At 35.0% G+C, this 16,391-nt stretch overlaps 1 protein-coding gene across 7 annotated transcripts in view; it reads right to left on the bottom strand.

Moving 5' to 3' along the window:
- LOC118190077 (uncharacterized) overlaps positions 1-16,391 on the bottom strand; it is a 115,150-nt gene that overhangs the window by 91,649 nt on the left and 7,110 nt on the right. For all 7 annotated transcript variants that reach the window (XR_004758357.2, XR_004758356.2, XM_035360798.2 and 4 more), the window contains exons 3-4: positions 3,122-3,378; positions 652-714 (exon numbers count right to left, since the gene is read on the bottom strand). Coding sequence is in view for 5 of the 7 variants with exons in the window: in XM_035360798.2 (XP_035216689.1) it covers positions 652-714; positions 3,122-3,378 (320 nt within the window). In the remaining 2 variants the exon portion in view is untranslated. The remainder of the gene's footprint in view (positions 1-651; positions 715-3,121; positions 3,379-16,391) is intronic.

Genomic DNA, 16,391 nt, shown 5'->3' with positions numbered 1-16,391 from the left:
AACTTATTCTCTCCTTAAAGAAACCCTCTTTACATCTGTTCAATGAGAGCGCTAGCAACAAAATTGGAATGCTCTATGGATATTTTTTTTTAGTTTTATGAGATTACGGCAAAGCTTCGAAGGTCATCTGTCTAAGAGGAGGAATGCCTTCGTGGAGGATTTTTTAAAGGAGGATGGTTCGTATACACGTTACGCATGGGGAAAACTACGAAAAAGCCCATGCAGGTTCTCGGGATTCGAACCTCGAACGAATTACCAGTGCTCAGCGACTTTTACCGCTGGGCCACTGGTGAGCCCGTGGAAATCTTTTAACTAAAAACTATATACTAATTCAGAAGTCAAACAACAAAAATCAGCGTTATATTTACAAAATTTTCACAGTACTAGTTTCGATGGTTTTACCGAACCACCATCTTCAGCTGCAAAACCGTAAAACCGCATTTTGCGGTTTTGCAGCTGAAGATGGTGGTTCGGTAAAACCATCGAAACTAGTCCTGTGAAAATTTTGTAAATATAACGCTGATTTTTGTTGTTTGACTTCTGAATTAGTATTTATTCGGCGTGTTATTGTGTCTTAATTAAAAACTATATAATATGAATAAAAATTGGATAAGAATTTTGCAGCAACAGCAATAAAAACTTTTGTTTTACCTGAAAGCAAACTTTATGTACACCATACGTTCTGTTTCAGAATCATTATCGTTATTTGTCTCCCTGAAAAGGAATAAAATTGAATTTGTTATTGTATAAGCTGACTGCTCTCAAAATCCATACATCCATATATATATAATATCACACAATTGATAAAATTAAATGCTTTAGAATCTGATGTATCCTCTTGATAACGTCATATCAGATTTAATTTACTTCCTCTTTTTTTATATTTTTCTGGTTTTTGTAATTTTAGGTTTTAGTTTCTCATTTCTTTAATTCCTATTTTACACTTTTATAAGTTTTTTTTTGTTTTGTTTTGTTTGTTTAATTTACTGAAGCTGAATTTCACTACTTTTGGGTTGTGTAAAACTGGTTCTAAATTTCTTACTATTTGTCTATTATAATATGTCTTAAGCGTATTCTTCCAACCCAGTATTATTTTTAAATATAATTCTCTGATTTTTTTTCAAATTTTCATTTCGATTTTTTCTCAATTGATATATTAATTTTTCTCTGTTCTGTATGAAATGTATTGCACATCGTAACAATAACCTGCAGGAAGTAAATTCTGAAATTTTGACTTCAGAAAATATTAACTTTAAAAAAGCAGAAATGAAGACCAAATATGCTGCTAAAAGATTTAAAGAATCAGACATTTTGGGGCAGAAATGCGTATGTCGCAGCCATCATTTTGAGAAACCACGAATGTATGGATTACGGAATGAGAGAGAGAACTCCTGGCAGATTGGAGGCAGATGAATCATAGGCGCAGGTGGCTACAGAGTTCAATGCAACGCTATGTGTCATCTGCAATTTGTGGAAACAGTTTCAGGACACTGGATCTATATCGAAAAGACATGGGCAAGGTCGACCAAGATCCAGACCAGAGGATCGTTATTCTGCACTTTCAACACAGTAACACAGGACTGATATAACTTCACACATTTCTCATTTAAGCTGTATGTTGCAACTATATCCGAGTTTCAAGGTCTACGGTTGCTCGAAGGTTTCGTGAGTTAGGGTTCTATGACCCAAGACCCGCTGTTTGCGTTACCGTCCTCTGAAAAATTATTTTGAAATGAAATACGCTGTTTGCGTTACCGTTCACTGAGGTACATAAGAAAGCGTGATAGCGTGGTGCAGACAGCATGGACCAAACGTCCGTGCGTTTTACACATAAGTCGAAATTCAACCTGGCTTATTCTTGGCTGACACGCATCTGGTAAGAGCCTGAAACTTGATACCATCCCTCCATCATGGAAAGGGATTATTATGATGGTGACGTGATGTGTCTGTCTGGGAGAGGGGACTAACCCCATATTAGACTCATTTTGAGACCGATATCACAAAGTGGAGTTTACACATCTGTGTACTATGCGCTTTAGTGATAATTATACGTACATAAAATTACTTTGGAATGGTACACCTCTTTCTCTGTTATAAATATATATTAAAAATAAATGTCATTAAAATCTATCCACTAGTTTTTAAGAAATTCGGCATAATATGCATATTCTCTTAATTTTGCACTCGAATCTTTTATCAGCATTCTTTGTTTCATATGAGCGACTTTCACTTGACGAATATTCTCATCCAAGTATAGTAGTTTTCAAAATCGAGAGATTAACTTTGAAAGGCCCCAAAGAAATTCGCATCTTGACTTTGGGATTCATCCCTTTCCAGGTGATCATCTGCTTGATAAGCAACTGATTCTTGTAAGTCACCCTGTTAACACATTTTTCGAATTCTTTCTGCAAAAAGACGTGTTAAACTTAGTATTGCTCCATGCAAATAGAACTATTAGGGATTTCCAATGTATGGTTATACTTTCGAATTCTGCCAATTATATATCATGACGTCCTAATGATATTATTTTGGATAAAACAATTTTCTGCTCATCTCTTTGAAGCAGTACATAAGTATTCATGAGATTTTAAACGTTAGGTGAACATGATGCTGCGAAAACAAGCTGATGCTTTAATTATTAACAGTGTTTTACTCAAGATTTATGAAATCATTTTTCAATATAACAATTTTTAAAGCCTTAATTCAATGTCAAGGGGAGAAAATTCTCTCTCAGAGGATCCGCCAAAATTCTAACTGATTATGCTCTTTTGTGAGGTGATCGCCTTAGAGAAGTACGTCACAACTTCCCACGTCTTCTTCTTGCAATTTTGTCTCTCTAAAAATGGGCGATTACAAAAACAAAACAATAATCACATGAGAGAATTAATTATGAGACTTTTATGAGAGTAACTGTTACTTTTACCGTAGGAGACTTGTTCATAGTTGTAATGGTGTTTGCTACATAAATTTTAAGGAGTCTTTGGGATGTATATTACGTTTAAAAATGTGTTACTTTAGGAATTCTCTCCGACACCGCGTACATATGCAAAGTTTCTTAAAATTTTATACCATAATTCTCAATCAAAAAATTTTCTAATAATTAAGCAAATGCTCCTCATACCTTAAGAAGCCACTGTAAAATATTCTCCACCTCCTCATGGGACAAGTGTAATGCATCTGCAGGTCTCCGCAGGAGAAGACAATTTTATCAGTACAAGACTGTTGGAAATGATCCGTCTTTTGCAAACGGTAGGTTTTCCCAGAAGCTAATTTTAGGTAAATACAAGCATCAGCTTTTTCATCTCTCCTTCTGAAGATACTGATGATGAGGCACTCTGAATTGGTATTCACACCATAACAAAAAATTCCATCTTCTGCCTAGAACGACGAAAGCAATTTTAGAATTAAAAAATTAATTCTACAACTTCAGTGAAAAGCTTCACATCATATGAAAAACATAATGTTTTTAAGGAAAGGTAACAGTACATATTATCGATATTGAAGCAGTAATCCTTTTAATATTGGTTATATGAAGCATATTACGGGGCTCGAGACATCAACATATGTGTCAAATTCTTCTTCATATGTATAGAAATTGCCTCCCTCCAATGACTTTGACAAGTCCTTTAGGTTTTTCACGGCAGGAAATATATGAAAAGTTAACTGTGTTCTCACTGGAATTCCAACCATGAATTTTGCAACTGGTAGCTGAATGTGCTAAACCATTTACACTACGAGAACATACAAGAAAAAATGCGGTAACTCCCTACAGTCTCCTCCCATTTTAAAAGTTATTTAGGAGAAGTACTCAACTGAGTCAGTGATATTTAAGGAGATGACTAACAGGCGTCGATTATATTTTAACTTAGAGCCACAGTAATGATCATGATTTTTTGGAACAGGAAACATGAAGAATATGGCCTCGCTGGATTAAAATGCTCAATTTTTTCAATTAAAATGCTCAATTTTTGCTCAATTATGAAAATTTTTTGTGCTATTTTGCTAAGTATTAGATATACATAGTCCAACACTGTGTTTCCCTCACTGATTCCTAGCGTTTGCTTTGTACATGGCGCATTTTCTTTGCGTCCCTTCGCAAGAGGTAAGAAAATGCAAAGCTATGAAAGGAATGTCATTTACTCGTATCCAAGATAAAAAAATCACTAAAATCATTGGTGTCAGGTCAACTTCAAAGCGCAGCGAAAAACTCGATATATTCATAATAGGATAAACGAATAAACTCGATATATTCATAATAGGATGCATCAATTGTAAACGAACATGATCTCATCAAAAAATCCCAAATAGAAATCATGGCAGGATATGGGTTTACAGTCAACTAATCAGGAAGATCCGTTTTGATATATAATTGCATTGATACTTTACCACTATAAGCAACAACTAAATTCTCTAAGCCAGTCCTCATTCATAAATGTTGTTGACAATTTGTGATTTGTTTTCAAAATGGGTATAGAAAAACATAAAAAAAGAACAAATTTCATCGGGATTATGCCTTGCATGAAGAGTGGGACAGCGAGTAGAGGCATAGGCATGATAGTCAAAGCCAGAGCTAGAGGTGATGCTAATTTCTTTTGCATGCTTAAATATCTAAAAGTTCAACTGATCGATGTAACTGATCATGATCAACATTTTGATATTTATTAAATATATTTCTTGCCTTACAAAAACAGCCTCAGCCTATTTTTTCAATTTAATATAAGCAAAGAAATTCCTACCTTTTCAATTCTTTTAATGAAAAATTTGAAGTTGTTTATTTGAAATGCTTCATTTACCTTTAATTTTCAGCATAATTATCAAAAATGGAGTTCTGTCAAATCTTCGAAATAAAACAATAGAGTGCGCATTATTTTCTTTGAAATCTTCGATAATAATAAATCCTGGCAGATTAAGGAATATCAAGGACTTTCTGTAAGAAATAAAATGAATTCTGATCTTTGATTTTGTTATTGTTTTGCTACAAAGACAAATCCTTTTGCCGAATAAATAATTTCACATTTGCTTTTCATTTGGAAGAAAATCTTCTCTTGTTCATTTGATTATGGGAAAGCACTCGAAGGCTATCTGCCTAAGAGGAGAGATGCCTTTGAGGAGAGCTTTTCAAAGGAAACTGGCTGTTATACACTTTACACATAGCGAAAGCCACGAAACGACCAATGCAGCCAGCTCATTCACTGGAATTCGAACTCTAGAACGAATTACCAGAAAATCTTTTCTAGTGTTGTAGATTTCAGCACGTTTTGAGAGAAGATAATGTCAAACTGCATATGATTTTCAACTAAAAATATTTAACGCATATTAAAGTGATCAGATTTTGTCGAAGCTAGTGCGAGACAATTCCGGCAACAAGGGACCATTGTTTTTGAAGTATAATAGTTTTATTTCAAATTACAAAATACAACTATAGTAGAAATCTTCCTTCTCAAACCAGTCCTTTCGTATGGACCACATGAATTCCCTGAAATACTTCATATTTTAAAACACACAACTATTTGATCCTTAGATGTGCCTGTACACACAGTGTATTTTTGATGATACAACAACTTTTCGATCATACAGAACGCCGGTAGCAAAATTTGTGTCAATTATGTTTAAAAACATTGGAAAATATTTGTGGAACGAAGGACATTTTCCTCGATATATTTCGAATCAAAATGCTTGACCGAAATGTACGAAAAAGGTTGGAAGAATTAAATCAAATCCCTAAATAAACAAATAGTAAATAAATAATGAAAACAGCAAAAATAAAACAACACAAAAAACCTGAAAGCTTTCAGATTTTACATTACGCCTAGAGGGGCTTTCTTTTTACGTTTTGTGTTTTACCTTTATTTATTAAATATGTTTTTGGCACTTAAACTATAAAATTTAATTCAATAGTAATATCGCAAAATAATTTTAAAATGAGCATATCTTCAGAATTTCCGATACGCAGTCTAGCGCGCTGGAGATAAATATGGGTTGTTTTCTTTTTCGTTCAGTTTTGCCATTTTTCGCATTGAAATAGTTGAGTTTGTTAATAAAAAATCCGTTAAATTGTTAAAAAATGTGAAATCGATAATAAAACAAATTCCAAATTAGGGGTTCCAGATGTCCATATTCGGTGGAGGATTACGTTATTCAAAATTTGATGGCTCTAGATACCGTTGTTTCATCACAGTGTGAAAAACATCCATACATTTATGCAGATTCTTCATTATTTAATTTCTTTACATATAATTCAGGGCTCTAATCTTTAGTGGCAACAATTTAAAACTTCATTCGCCGTCTGTAGTGAAACAACGCAAAATGCAAAAGCGAAAAATAGTCATTCTGGGCAAATTGCCCATTCGGGCTAAAAAAAAAAAATTCTGGAATCTGTCTTAAAGAAGTGTAATCTATCAACTCTTTTCAGCAGTGAAATAAATAATTTAAACTTTCCACTTCAGTATTGGCATACGAATGATTTTGTTTACATAAAACCATTCCCTAAGCTACGATAAATACCAGAGAAGCCTTGCCAAAGAAAGCCATTCGCGCTCTTCATGTACACGCTTTTATTGATTCTTGCATTTATTTATGACTATTATTTATGTCCTTTTCAGTTCAAAGAATTACACGAAGTCTTTGTCATGAAATGCGATAAACACGCGAGACACTACATGAAACTGAAATCTGAACGGTTATTCTTTCTGACGAATTCTCACTTCGCTACAAGAAACTAATAGCTGGGGGCTTCTTTCTTGGGAAACCGAATTTCTTTTTTCCTGAAAATTTCGTATCTTTTTACTGCTTTCTTCATTTAGTTTTTATTGTTTTTTTTCCGCAGTTTAGATTGATATGTTATAAATAGATAATATTTTTAGGACAGGGTACTCAAATTAAAATGAGGGAAAGAATAGACTATTGCAAATTTAAATTAGACGGTTTCTTTACATATTTTATAGATTACGCACATATATAAAGAATATTCGAGACAGAATAATTTTAAATTTGTAAAGTTCCATTTCCAAGGAACAGATTTTTTTCGATAACATTTTTATAGCACATGTTTTATAATGATGCTAATGCAAGTAACTGTAAAACTAGATAAATTCTGGCAAGCCTCAAGATGCTTTGCATTCAGTACAGAACACGCTTTAAAATCATCATCACAGTAAAACGAGTCCCACTGATTGTTGAAACTCTCAACGACAACCACGTGATTTGCGCATGCGCGCAGCAAAAAACAGAACTTTTAACTGACTTTAAGAACTTGTGATGGACGTTTGAGTGAAACATGTAATCCTTCTCATCTGTGTTATATATATGTAAGATAACAATGTATGAATCAGAATTATGATATAACTATAAACATCATCATCACAGTAAAACGAGTCCCACTGATTGTTGAAACTCTCAACGACAACCACGTGATTTGCGCATGCGCGCAGCAAAAAACAGAACTTTTAACTGACTTTAAGAACTTGTGATGGACGTTTGAGTGAAACATGTAATCCTTCTCATCTGTGTTATATATATGTAAGATAACAATGTATGAATCAGAATTATGATATAACTATAAACATTAATTCTTCCTCGCTATTCTAAAATTGTAATAACTTATCTGCATTGCGTCATTCAAATGAATCATGCGATCTTACGTAACCGTTAATACCAGATGCCTCTTGACGACCAATCACCGAATTGTAAACCAAAACTTTTCTCTTCGCGTGCTTCCATCTTTCATAACTACGCACTTCAGCTTTTGCTCTCTACTGTGCTAAGATGTAATTTCGCTGGCTTGCTTTCTATCCCAACAATATCAAAAATGTAAATGTTCTGTGGAAAGGCACGACTAGAGTACCAAGTGATTGTGGCCACAAATATCAATTGGAAATAAAAATGGAATTAAAACTGCCTCGACTGCCAAGTTCTTTAAATACTACGCAATCAAAATTCTTCTTCAATATGGATCTAAGCACGCATCTACAGTGTTTCGTCATTTCCTTTGCTTTTATTATGACAATTAAGTCGACAGGATTCGAACCTGTGCGGGGAAATATTTTTTTTTATTATGGAATGTATTAGTGCAGTTCTCAAAGGCCAGTTACCTTAATGCAAGGAACGGAGGCCTTTTCAAGTAACTGTCTAGGCACCCTGGGCCACCAGTGCATAGACCACACTGGTTAGCTCAAGAGGACAGCCCTATTGATGGATATGTTTGTTTAGAAATATTGCGAGGTTTCCAGTTTGGTAAAATCAGGAATTGTAAATGAAAGATGATAACGGTGAAACCATAAATTCTGAAAATCTTAATCCTATTATTTATCATGTTAAATTATAATTTATCAGTATAGAAATAAGTATCATAAATATTTATGTGCATTACATTTAATTATAAGTAATGATTATGTAAAAGTTTTTGTGGTATTCTGTAATAACAAGAACCTTCCCTGAAGAATTATGATTATGTGAATTCTCAAACAAAAAGACTTTTGGACTGAAATGCTGAAAAATTCAATAGGACTTTAAAAATTAAAAATTTATTTTAAAAAAATTGATATTTATAAATTATACTTTACAGGACAAAAATTTTATGATTTATTTATTTTTATTTTTTTTACATTTGCTAGTGTTTTAACTCTTTCTCTTCAAAAAGGCTTCTGTGTCGCTACGCCTTTTTCTTTTTGAAGGGGGGAAATATGTAAGATAACAATGTATGAATCAGAATTATAATATAACTATAAACATTAATTCTTCCTCGCTATTCTAAAATCGTAATAACTTATCTGCATTGCGTCATTCAAATTAATCATGCGATCTTACGTAACCGTTAATACCAGATGCCTCTTGACGACCAATCACCGAATTGTAAACCAAAACTTTTCTCTTCGCGTGCTTCCATCTTTCATAACTACGCACTTCAGCTTTTGCTCTCTACTGTGCTAAGATGTAATTTCGCTGGCTTGCTTTCTATCCCAACAATATAAAAAATGTAAATGTTCTGTGGAAAGGCACGACTAGAGTGCCAAGTGATTGTGGCCACAAATATCAATTGGAAATAAAAATGGAATTAAAACTGCTTCGACTGCCAAGTTCTTTAGATATTACCAAGTTAGCATTACTAGCATACTACGCAATCAAATTCTTCTTCAGTATGGGTCTAATCACGCATCTACACTGCTCCGTCTTTTTTCCTTTGCTCTTATTATGACATATATATATATCTTAGTTTAGTGATGTGATTGTAAATTAAATATCTTATTATCTTAGAAGCCTCTTTTTTTCCGTGAGTAGTGCCTTTTGATGAATGTAATTAATAAAATCATTCCCGGATACGCCTTTGGAACGAGAAAGAAAATCGACTAAAAGGTAAGCATTTTTACCTTTTATTTTCTAAGAATGATTATGCTGTGAATCATATCATGAACATTACATTTTTTGCATCCCGGTGCCGCGAAGAAAGCGAATTAATTGAAGATTAGTATTTAATGATTTATGTATTTTGAATTTGAAAGGCACTTATTGAATTCTTTAAGATTTATATGTTTGATTCAGTAAACATGCCAGTAGAAGTTATTACTAAAGAAAAAGAGAGGTGGTTTGAGAACGTCCATTACCAGAATTCTTAAGAAAATAGAATTAGAATTAGATAAGTCTTCTGTTGATATAAATTTGCTAGAAGAAGACTTAGACCTGTTGAATGATGAGTTTGAATCTCTAAAGTTAGCTGATTCTGAAATCGAAAGTATTTTGAAACAAGAAGAATTAGATGAAGAGATTCAAACTACAGAAGAATATCGCGAAATAATTCTGTTGTGGAAATTTAGAGCGAAAAAACGGATTCAGTTGTCAAACCAAAACTCTACTGTTATCGATACAAATCTATGATTGTCCATTATCTTTTCAAACACTAGAAAATAACAGACGAGAACGTATTAAATTTCCGAAAATATCTATTCCAAAATTTTATGGTGATGTCAGCCAATGGCTTTCATTTTGCAAATGTTTTGATTTGGTAATTCACAGAAACGAGTCGTTAGAAAAAGTACATAAGTTTATTTATTTGCGTGCATATTTAGGAGGAACTGCATTGAGTACTATAGAAGGATTTTCACTTTCTTCCGAAAATTATGATTTAGCTATTAATTTACTACAAGATAGATTCAGAAGTAAAGATGTGTTGATTAATGCACACTTGGATAATTTACTGAAAATTAATCCATTGAGAAATTCTAATGATATTAAAACGTTTAGAAAATTATTCGATCACTGTCAGACTCACATACGCAGTTTAGAAGCATTAAATGTCGCATCTGACACATATGGAAGTATTCTATGTTCAATCATTCTTAAGTCTCTTCCTTCTGATTTAATCCTAGAATATAATAAAGTAGAAAAGGAAAGTTTAAAATATGATTTACATAGTTTAATGGGTTTTATTTCTCAGCAATTAATTGCACGAGAAAAAACAGCTTTGCAATCGAAAGAAGCGGCGTCAATTTCTCCTCCCCCCCGACAAACAAAACGCGAAAACAAGCTGTCAACTTGACATGATAAACTGGTACCGGAAATATCGTCTGCCTTGCAGTTGCTGTTTACAAATGAGAATCGAAATTATAAACATTCGAACTGCATATTTTGTGATTCAGATCATGAAAGTTCAGAATGTCGGAATGCAATTCGTTTAACCTTAGATGAAAAGAAGCAAAAATTACTGAAGAACGGAGTTTGTTTTAAATGTTTCAAACGGAACCATATTTTCCGCTTATGCAAAACGAAAGTTAAATGTTCCATATGTGGTAAAGCTCATTTTTCAATAATGTGTAACACTGCTAAGGATGATTCTCAAGGAAATAATTCTACAGACATTATTGCGGGGGAAATGATAAAAAAGGCTGTGTTTTGACAAATAAATCTTGCATGCAGTTAGTAAATTTGAAAACTTTAGTAGTAAAACTTCATGGGGATGGAATCGAAAAATATGTGAGAATTTTAATAGATAAGTTTTTTCCTTGGGGATAAGTTTTTTCCTGAGTACAATCTAGTTACCGCCGCATGATCAGAATACACTGTTATTGGCGCCCTTCCAAAATAGACTCGGAACCTTTGCACTGCTAACAGAACTGCAAGTGCCTCTCTCTCAGTCGCGGAATAATTTCTTTGTGTTTGATTTAAAGTTCTACTAAAAAATGCCACGGGCTGCTGATTTTGCGAAAGTATCGCTACTACCGCATAATCCGAAGCATCCGCTGAAATTTCTTAATTCTCATCGTTTTCAGGAAATTTCAAAACAGGGGCTTGCGTTAATGCTTGCTTTAATTTTTCGAAAGCACTATTGGCTTCGGCCGTCCACGAGAATCTTGCCTTTTTCCTTTTTAATTTTAACAATGGCTCAGCAATAGCTGCAAAATCTTTTACAAAGGACCTATAATATGAACAAAGTCCTAGAAAAGAAGAGAGCTTCTTCGCCGTATTTGGCGGCGGATACTTTTGCACAGCGATTATTTTTGATTCGTCCGACTCGATTCCTTTCTGAGATATTTTGTAACCTAAGTATTTTAATTCAGGGGCTGCAAATTTGCACTTTTCGACATTAACTTTTAGACCGGCCTCATTTAATAATGAAAACACCTGTCTTAAATCCTGTACATGTTGGTCCAGATTATCACTAGTAATAATGATATCGTCTAAATAGATAAATGTGGTCTTTCCTAAAACAGGCCTGAGCACAATGTCCATACATCGCTGAAATGTTGCCGGTGCCCCTGAAAGGCCAAACGGCATACGCAAGAATGCATAAGTGCCAGACTTGGTTATAAAAGCAGTCTTAGGCACATCTTCCGGTTTAACCCCTATTTGAAAATAACCAGTCGTTAAGTCTAATGTAGTCATATATTTGGTAGAAGTTATGTTCCTTAGAATTTCTTCAATAATAAGTAACGGATATACCGGATATTTAGTCATGGAGTTTAATTTACGATAGTCAATTGCAAAACGCCACCTTTTCGAATGTGTTACCGGATAGTCATTATTTTTCTTACATAACACAACCGGGCTAGCATAACTACTTGAGATGGGCGTTATGATCTTTTTACGTAACATATCTCGAATGTGCCACTCTATAACTTTTTCTTTATTCTTATCATACCGATATGGTTTGTGGCGAACTGGCAGTGAATCTCCGGTGTCGATACTATGGTCAGTAACTTGAGTAAATCCGCGAATATCACTAAATAACGAAGCAAATTCACTTACCACTTGTCGAATTTTTTTGTTGCTCTCCCGTAGGCAGGTGGTTGAGATTTAACGTCGGTGGTTCTCTTTTTTCTTCTCGAACTGGTTTCATCGTCAGCTTAAGGGACGCTTCGTTAAAATCCAGCGTTGCTTCTGCCTCTGAAAGAAAATCTATCCCTAAAATGACATGTGCTTGTAAATTTTTTATGATAAAAACCATGATCTTTACTTGCTCGTCCTTGATACGAATATATAATGGTATTTTATCTATGCATTTGCATCTTTCTCCCTGCGCAGCTAACACTGTCGTATTATCCGAATTATATATGCGGTACCTACGGAAATACTTCCTAAAAAAATCTTCTGCCACACAAGAACACTGCGCGCCTGTATCCAGGAGTGCGGTGGCTGGGATGTTGTTCACCAAAACTTCAATGTTGGGAAGAGTCAAATTTTTCACAATAACTGTATTTAACTTGAAGGAAGAGGGGTTTTCTTGGCCTTCGGATTTCTGCACCTTCCCGTCAGCAGAAATCCGTTTTAGTTTAAATTTTCTTTCTTCCTTTCCATGCCTTCCTTCTTTTTCCGCTGGCCTTCAGATTTTTTTTCTGGCTTACTATTGAACTGTCGACGTTCGCCGGTTGTTTTTGGATACTCAGGTATCCTTGCCCACTCATTCGATTTGATTCCGTAGCCGTGCTCTTGCCTTTGCTGTGGTCTTGGCGCACCAAATTGGCTTCGTTGCTCATACTGGCGCTTTCTTTTAATTGCCGTCGTTCTTCTACGTTCAAACTGGATTTCTAGCTCAAATAACTTTTCCAGTGTAGTCGGATTCCTTAACTCAATAAAGTCTTGTACTTGGGGAAGTAACCTTGTCAAAATCACTTGGATTATCTCAGGATCCGGACGGTTTCCATACAAGAATTTAAAGACGTAATTGTTTCTTAAAATAAAGGTGGAAAGATTTTCGATTCACTGCTGGTATATGCTGAAGAGTTCCGCTTCCAATTTTGAACGATTTCTTACGACAGGGAAGGCTTTTACTAAGGCAGTCTTGAAATTTTCGTAAGTATAGGTGGGGCTTCCCGCTTGACCCAAAAGGCTTCTGCCTATACATTTGAACCAATTAATCGCTTGGCCCCTCAAAGCGCTGGTAGCTAAGGTGACTTTCTGGAACTCATGGACTGGATACAGCATGAAGTGGTCATCCAATTTTTCCAAAAAACTGGTTACCGGTGAGTTTCCATTGAATGTTGCTTCTGGTTTCATCGATACGCGCATGGTCAGGACGATGTAACCAAATCCTTCCAGGGCGGCAGCTGGCATTTCTGGATTCTGAGCCGCTTCTGCAGGCAGCACAGGTTCTTCTTGAAACTCGGCCATGGTTATTCTTCTTCGTCGGGCGCCACTATCAGGACTTGTATTTCTCTTTACTTGCTTTGGAAACATGAACTGTCCTGACTCGGAACAGGGAGCTTACTCAAGCTATGTTCAATAAATTGTGAAGTAGACAATACACACAGGAAGGGTATACGAAACCCTTTATTTTTCTATCTTTACAGCGATTTCCGGAACTTCGGAATACAGAGACCAACCACTTGTGGTCTGAACGTAAGAATATAAAACTGCTAACTAAAACTTTAACTAAAACTAACTTTGGATTAATATACAAGTGCCTAACTTTAAGATTGGCCGTTAATTAACAAAAATCCGTATGTAGTACAGAGAACTGCTAAAACTACGATACGTTTGAAGTTATCAAGAGGATTAAACCTCTGGCCTTGAAGGCAACCAGCAAACGAGTAAAACTACTATGGCCAGCGGCCTGCTTCTAATAACTCCCTCCTCTCTCTTGTTTGGTAAAAAGCCACAACTTAAGTACTTGGCGTTAGCAAGACAAATTTGCATAAATAAGTTAAAGCTTTTAATTCTGGCCGGAAGTAGAAAATAAGAAGTGATAGTAAAGATTTAAAATAAAATAAACGTTAGTAAAACTTAGGATCCTTACAAGGAAACCGAAAATTATTATTACCTACCATATAGGGCTGTAATTAGGGAAAATTCAACCACAAAGATTAGACCTGTGTTCGATACCTCAGCGAAGGAAAGGAATGGTGTGTCCTTAAATGACTGTTTAGAAAAGGCCCCAAATTATTTGGAATTAATACCGAGTATTTTAAACAGATTTCGCGTAGATAAATATGGGGTTATCTCAGATATACGTAAGGCCTTTTTGCAAATAGGTGTCTGTCCTCGAGATAGAGACTGTCTTAGATTTCTATGGTGGGAAGAAGGAGATTCCGAAAAATTGAAAATATATCGACATAACCGCGTTGTGTTTGGCGTTAATGCCAGTTCTTTTTTCCTCGCCGCCACACTGAATTATCATCTCGAGAATGTTCCGGAACACCAACAAGAGGTAGCTAAGAAATTAAGTGAATCAATGTACGTTGACAACTGTGTGGCTAGCGTTGATACTATGAAGAACTAAACACTTCCATTAATGTGTCGAAGGAAAATATGTCGACTGCTAAATTTGATTTAAGGGGATGGTGTTACAATGAACCTAACGGTGAAACTTTGAAAGGAAATCCTTGCAGTGAAGACTTCGATAAAATCGTATCAGTTCTGGGGTTGTAATGGAATTTATCAGATGACACTTTGTCCTGTGACTTTAAAGACAGTTCTGTGAAACAGCCTGTCAGCGAAAAGAATATATTGGCAATAGTACACAGGAATTTTGAACCGATTGGGTTTAAAGCTCCTGTTACTCTGATTCCAAAGCTAATGCTTCAAGAATGCTGGAAACAGAAGATTTCCTGGGATAACAATTTACCTAAAAGCATTTCAAACAAATTCGAAAGTTGGAAAAATAAATTACACCATTTGGAAAAAATAACTATACCCAGAAGAATTTTTGCTGACTTCGAAAGAATTTCCGATTTATCTTTAAACGTGTTTTGTGACGCGAGTAAATCTGCTTATGCCACATGCATATTTATGCGAAGCTGTAATGAAAATTCCGTTACATGTCAGCTCATCTCAGCTCGATCCAGAGTGGCACCTATCAAGCCGATCTCCATACGACGACTAGAGCTCTTAGTTTGTACCATTGGCGCCAGTCTGGCACATCGTGTTAAGGAAGATTTGAGACTAGAAACATTACCTGTTTATTATTGGAGTGATTCTATGGATGCATTATTTTGGATCAAAAAGAACGAAAACTGGGATGTTTCCGTTCACAATAGAGTGAAAGAAATCCGTACTCTAAGTAATCCAAACGACTGGAATTATACTGATTCAGAAGTCAATCAACAAAAATCAACGTTAATTCACAAAATTCATAAAAGTGGTATTCCTTTCCGCCCTATTGTATCAAATTTAGGTACTGCCTCGTATCCATTAGCTAAATATTTAGTTTCTAGATTTTCCACTCTATTAGACAATAACATTTACACCATAAAAAATTCAATAGAGTTTGTAAAAAAGGTTAAAAACATTTCTCCTCGTAATTTACTCATGGTTTCTTTTGATGTAAAATCATTATTCACCAATGTCCCAGTGGAGGGTGCATTAAGATGTCTAGAAACCAGACTTCGCGAATTTCATTTCTCTTGCATCGAAATTGATGAGCTAATTTCTCTCACTCAACTCTGTTTGAAACAAACACATTTTGTTTTCCAAAATAAATATTACAAGCAAACTGAGGGATTAGCCATGGGAAGCCCCCTCAGTCCCATCCTGGCTGATATCTACATGCATTATTATGAATCAAAATTAATTGAAACTTTAAACTTCCCGGCATGGTTCCGCTACGTAGACGATACTTTTACCCTGTTTGAAGGTAATAAAGATGATTTAAATAGAGTTCTTTCAACAATGAATTCTATTGATCCTGCTATTCAGTTCACTTTTGAACTTGAGACTTGCAATTCTCTTCCGTTTCTCGACATTCTGGTCACACGTAACACATCCAACTTCAGTACTACAGTTTACCGTAAACCTTCATCGGTTTGCCTTCCACCACACTTTAAATCATGTCATCCGACTAAACAAAAGTTAGCTTCATTTTATTCCCATGTTTTCCGTGCTCTTCAAGTTTGCTCCTCCAAACTAGCCCTTGATGAAGAACTAAATTATTTAAAAGCAATAGCTATTGACAGGGGCTTTTCACC

This window comes from Stegodyphus dumicola, chromosome 6 (genome assembly GCF_044657685.1).
Source record: "Stegodyphus dumicola isolate Sdum_Otavi_A_Nest chromosome 6, ASM4465768v1".
Taxonomy (NCBI): domain Eukaryota; kingdom Metazoa; phylum Arthropoda; class Arachnida; order Araneae; family Eresidae; genus Stegodyphus; species Stegodyphus dumicola.
This window is presented reverse-complemented; position numbering and strand designations above follow the sequence as displayed.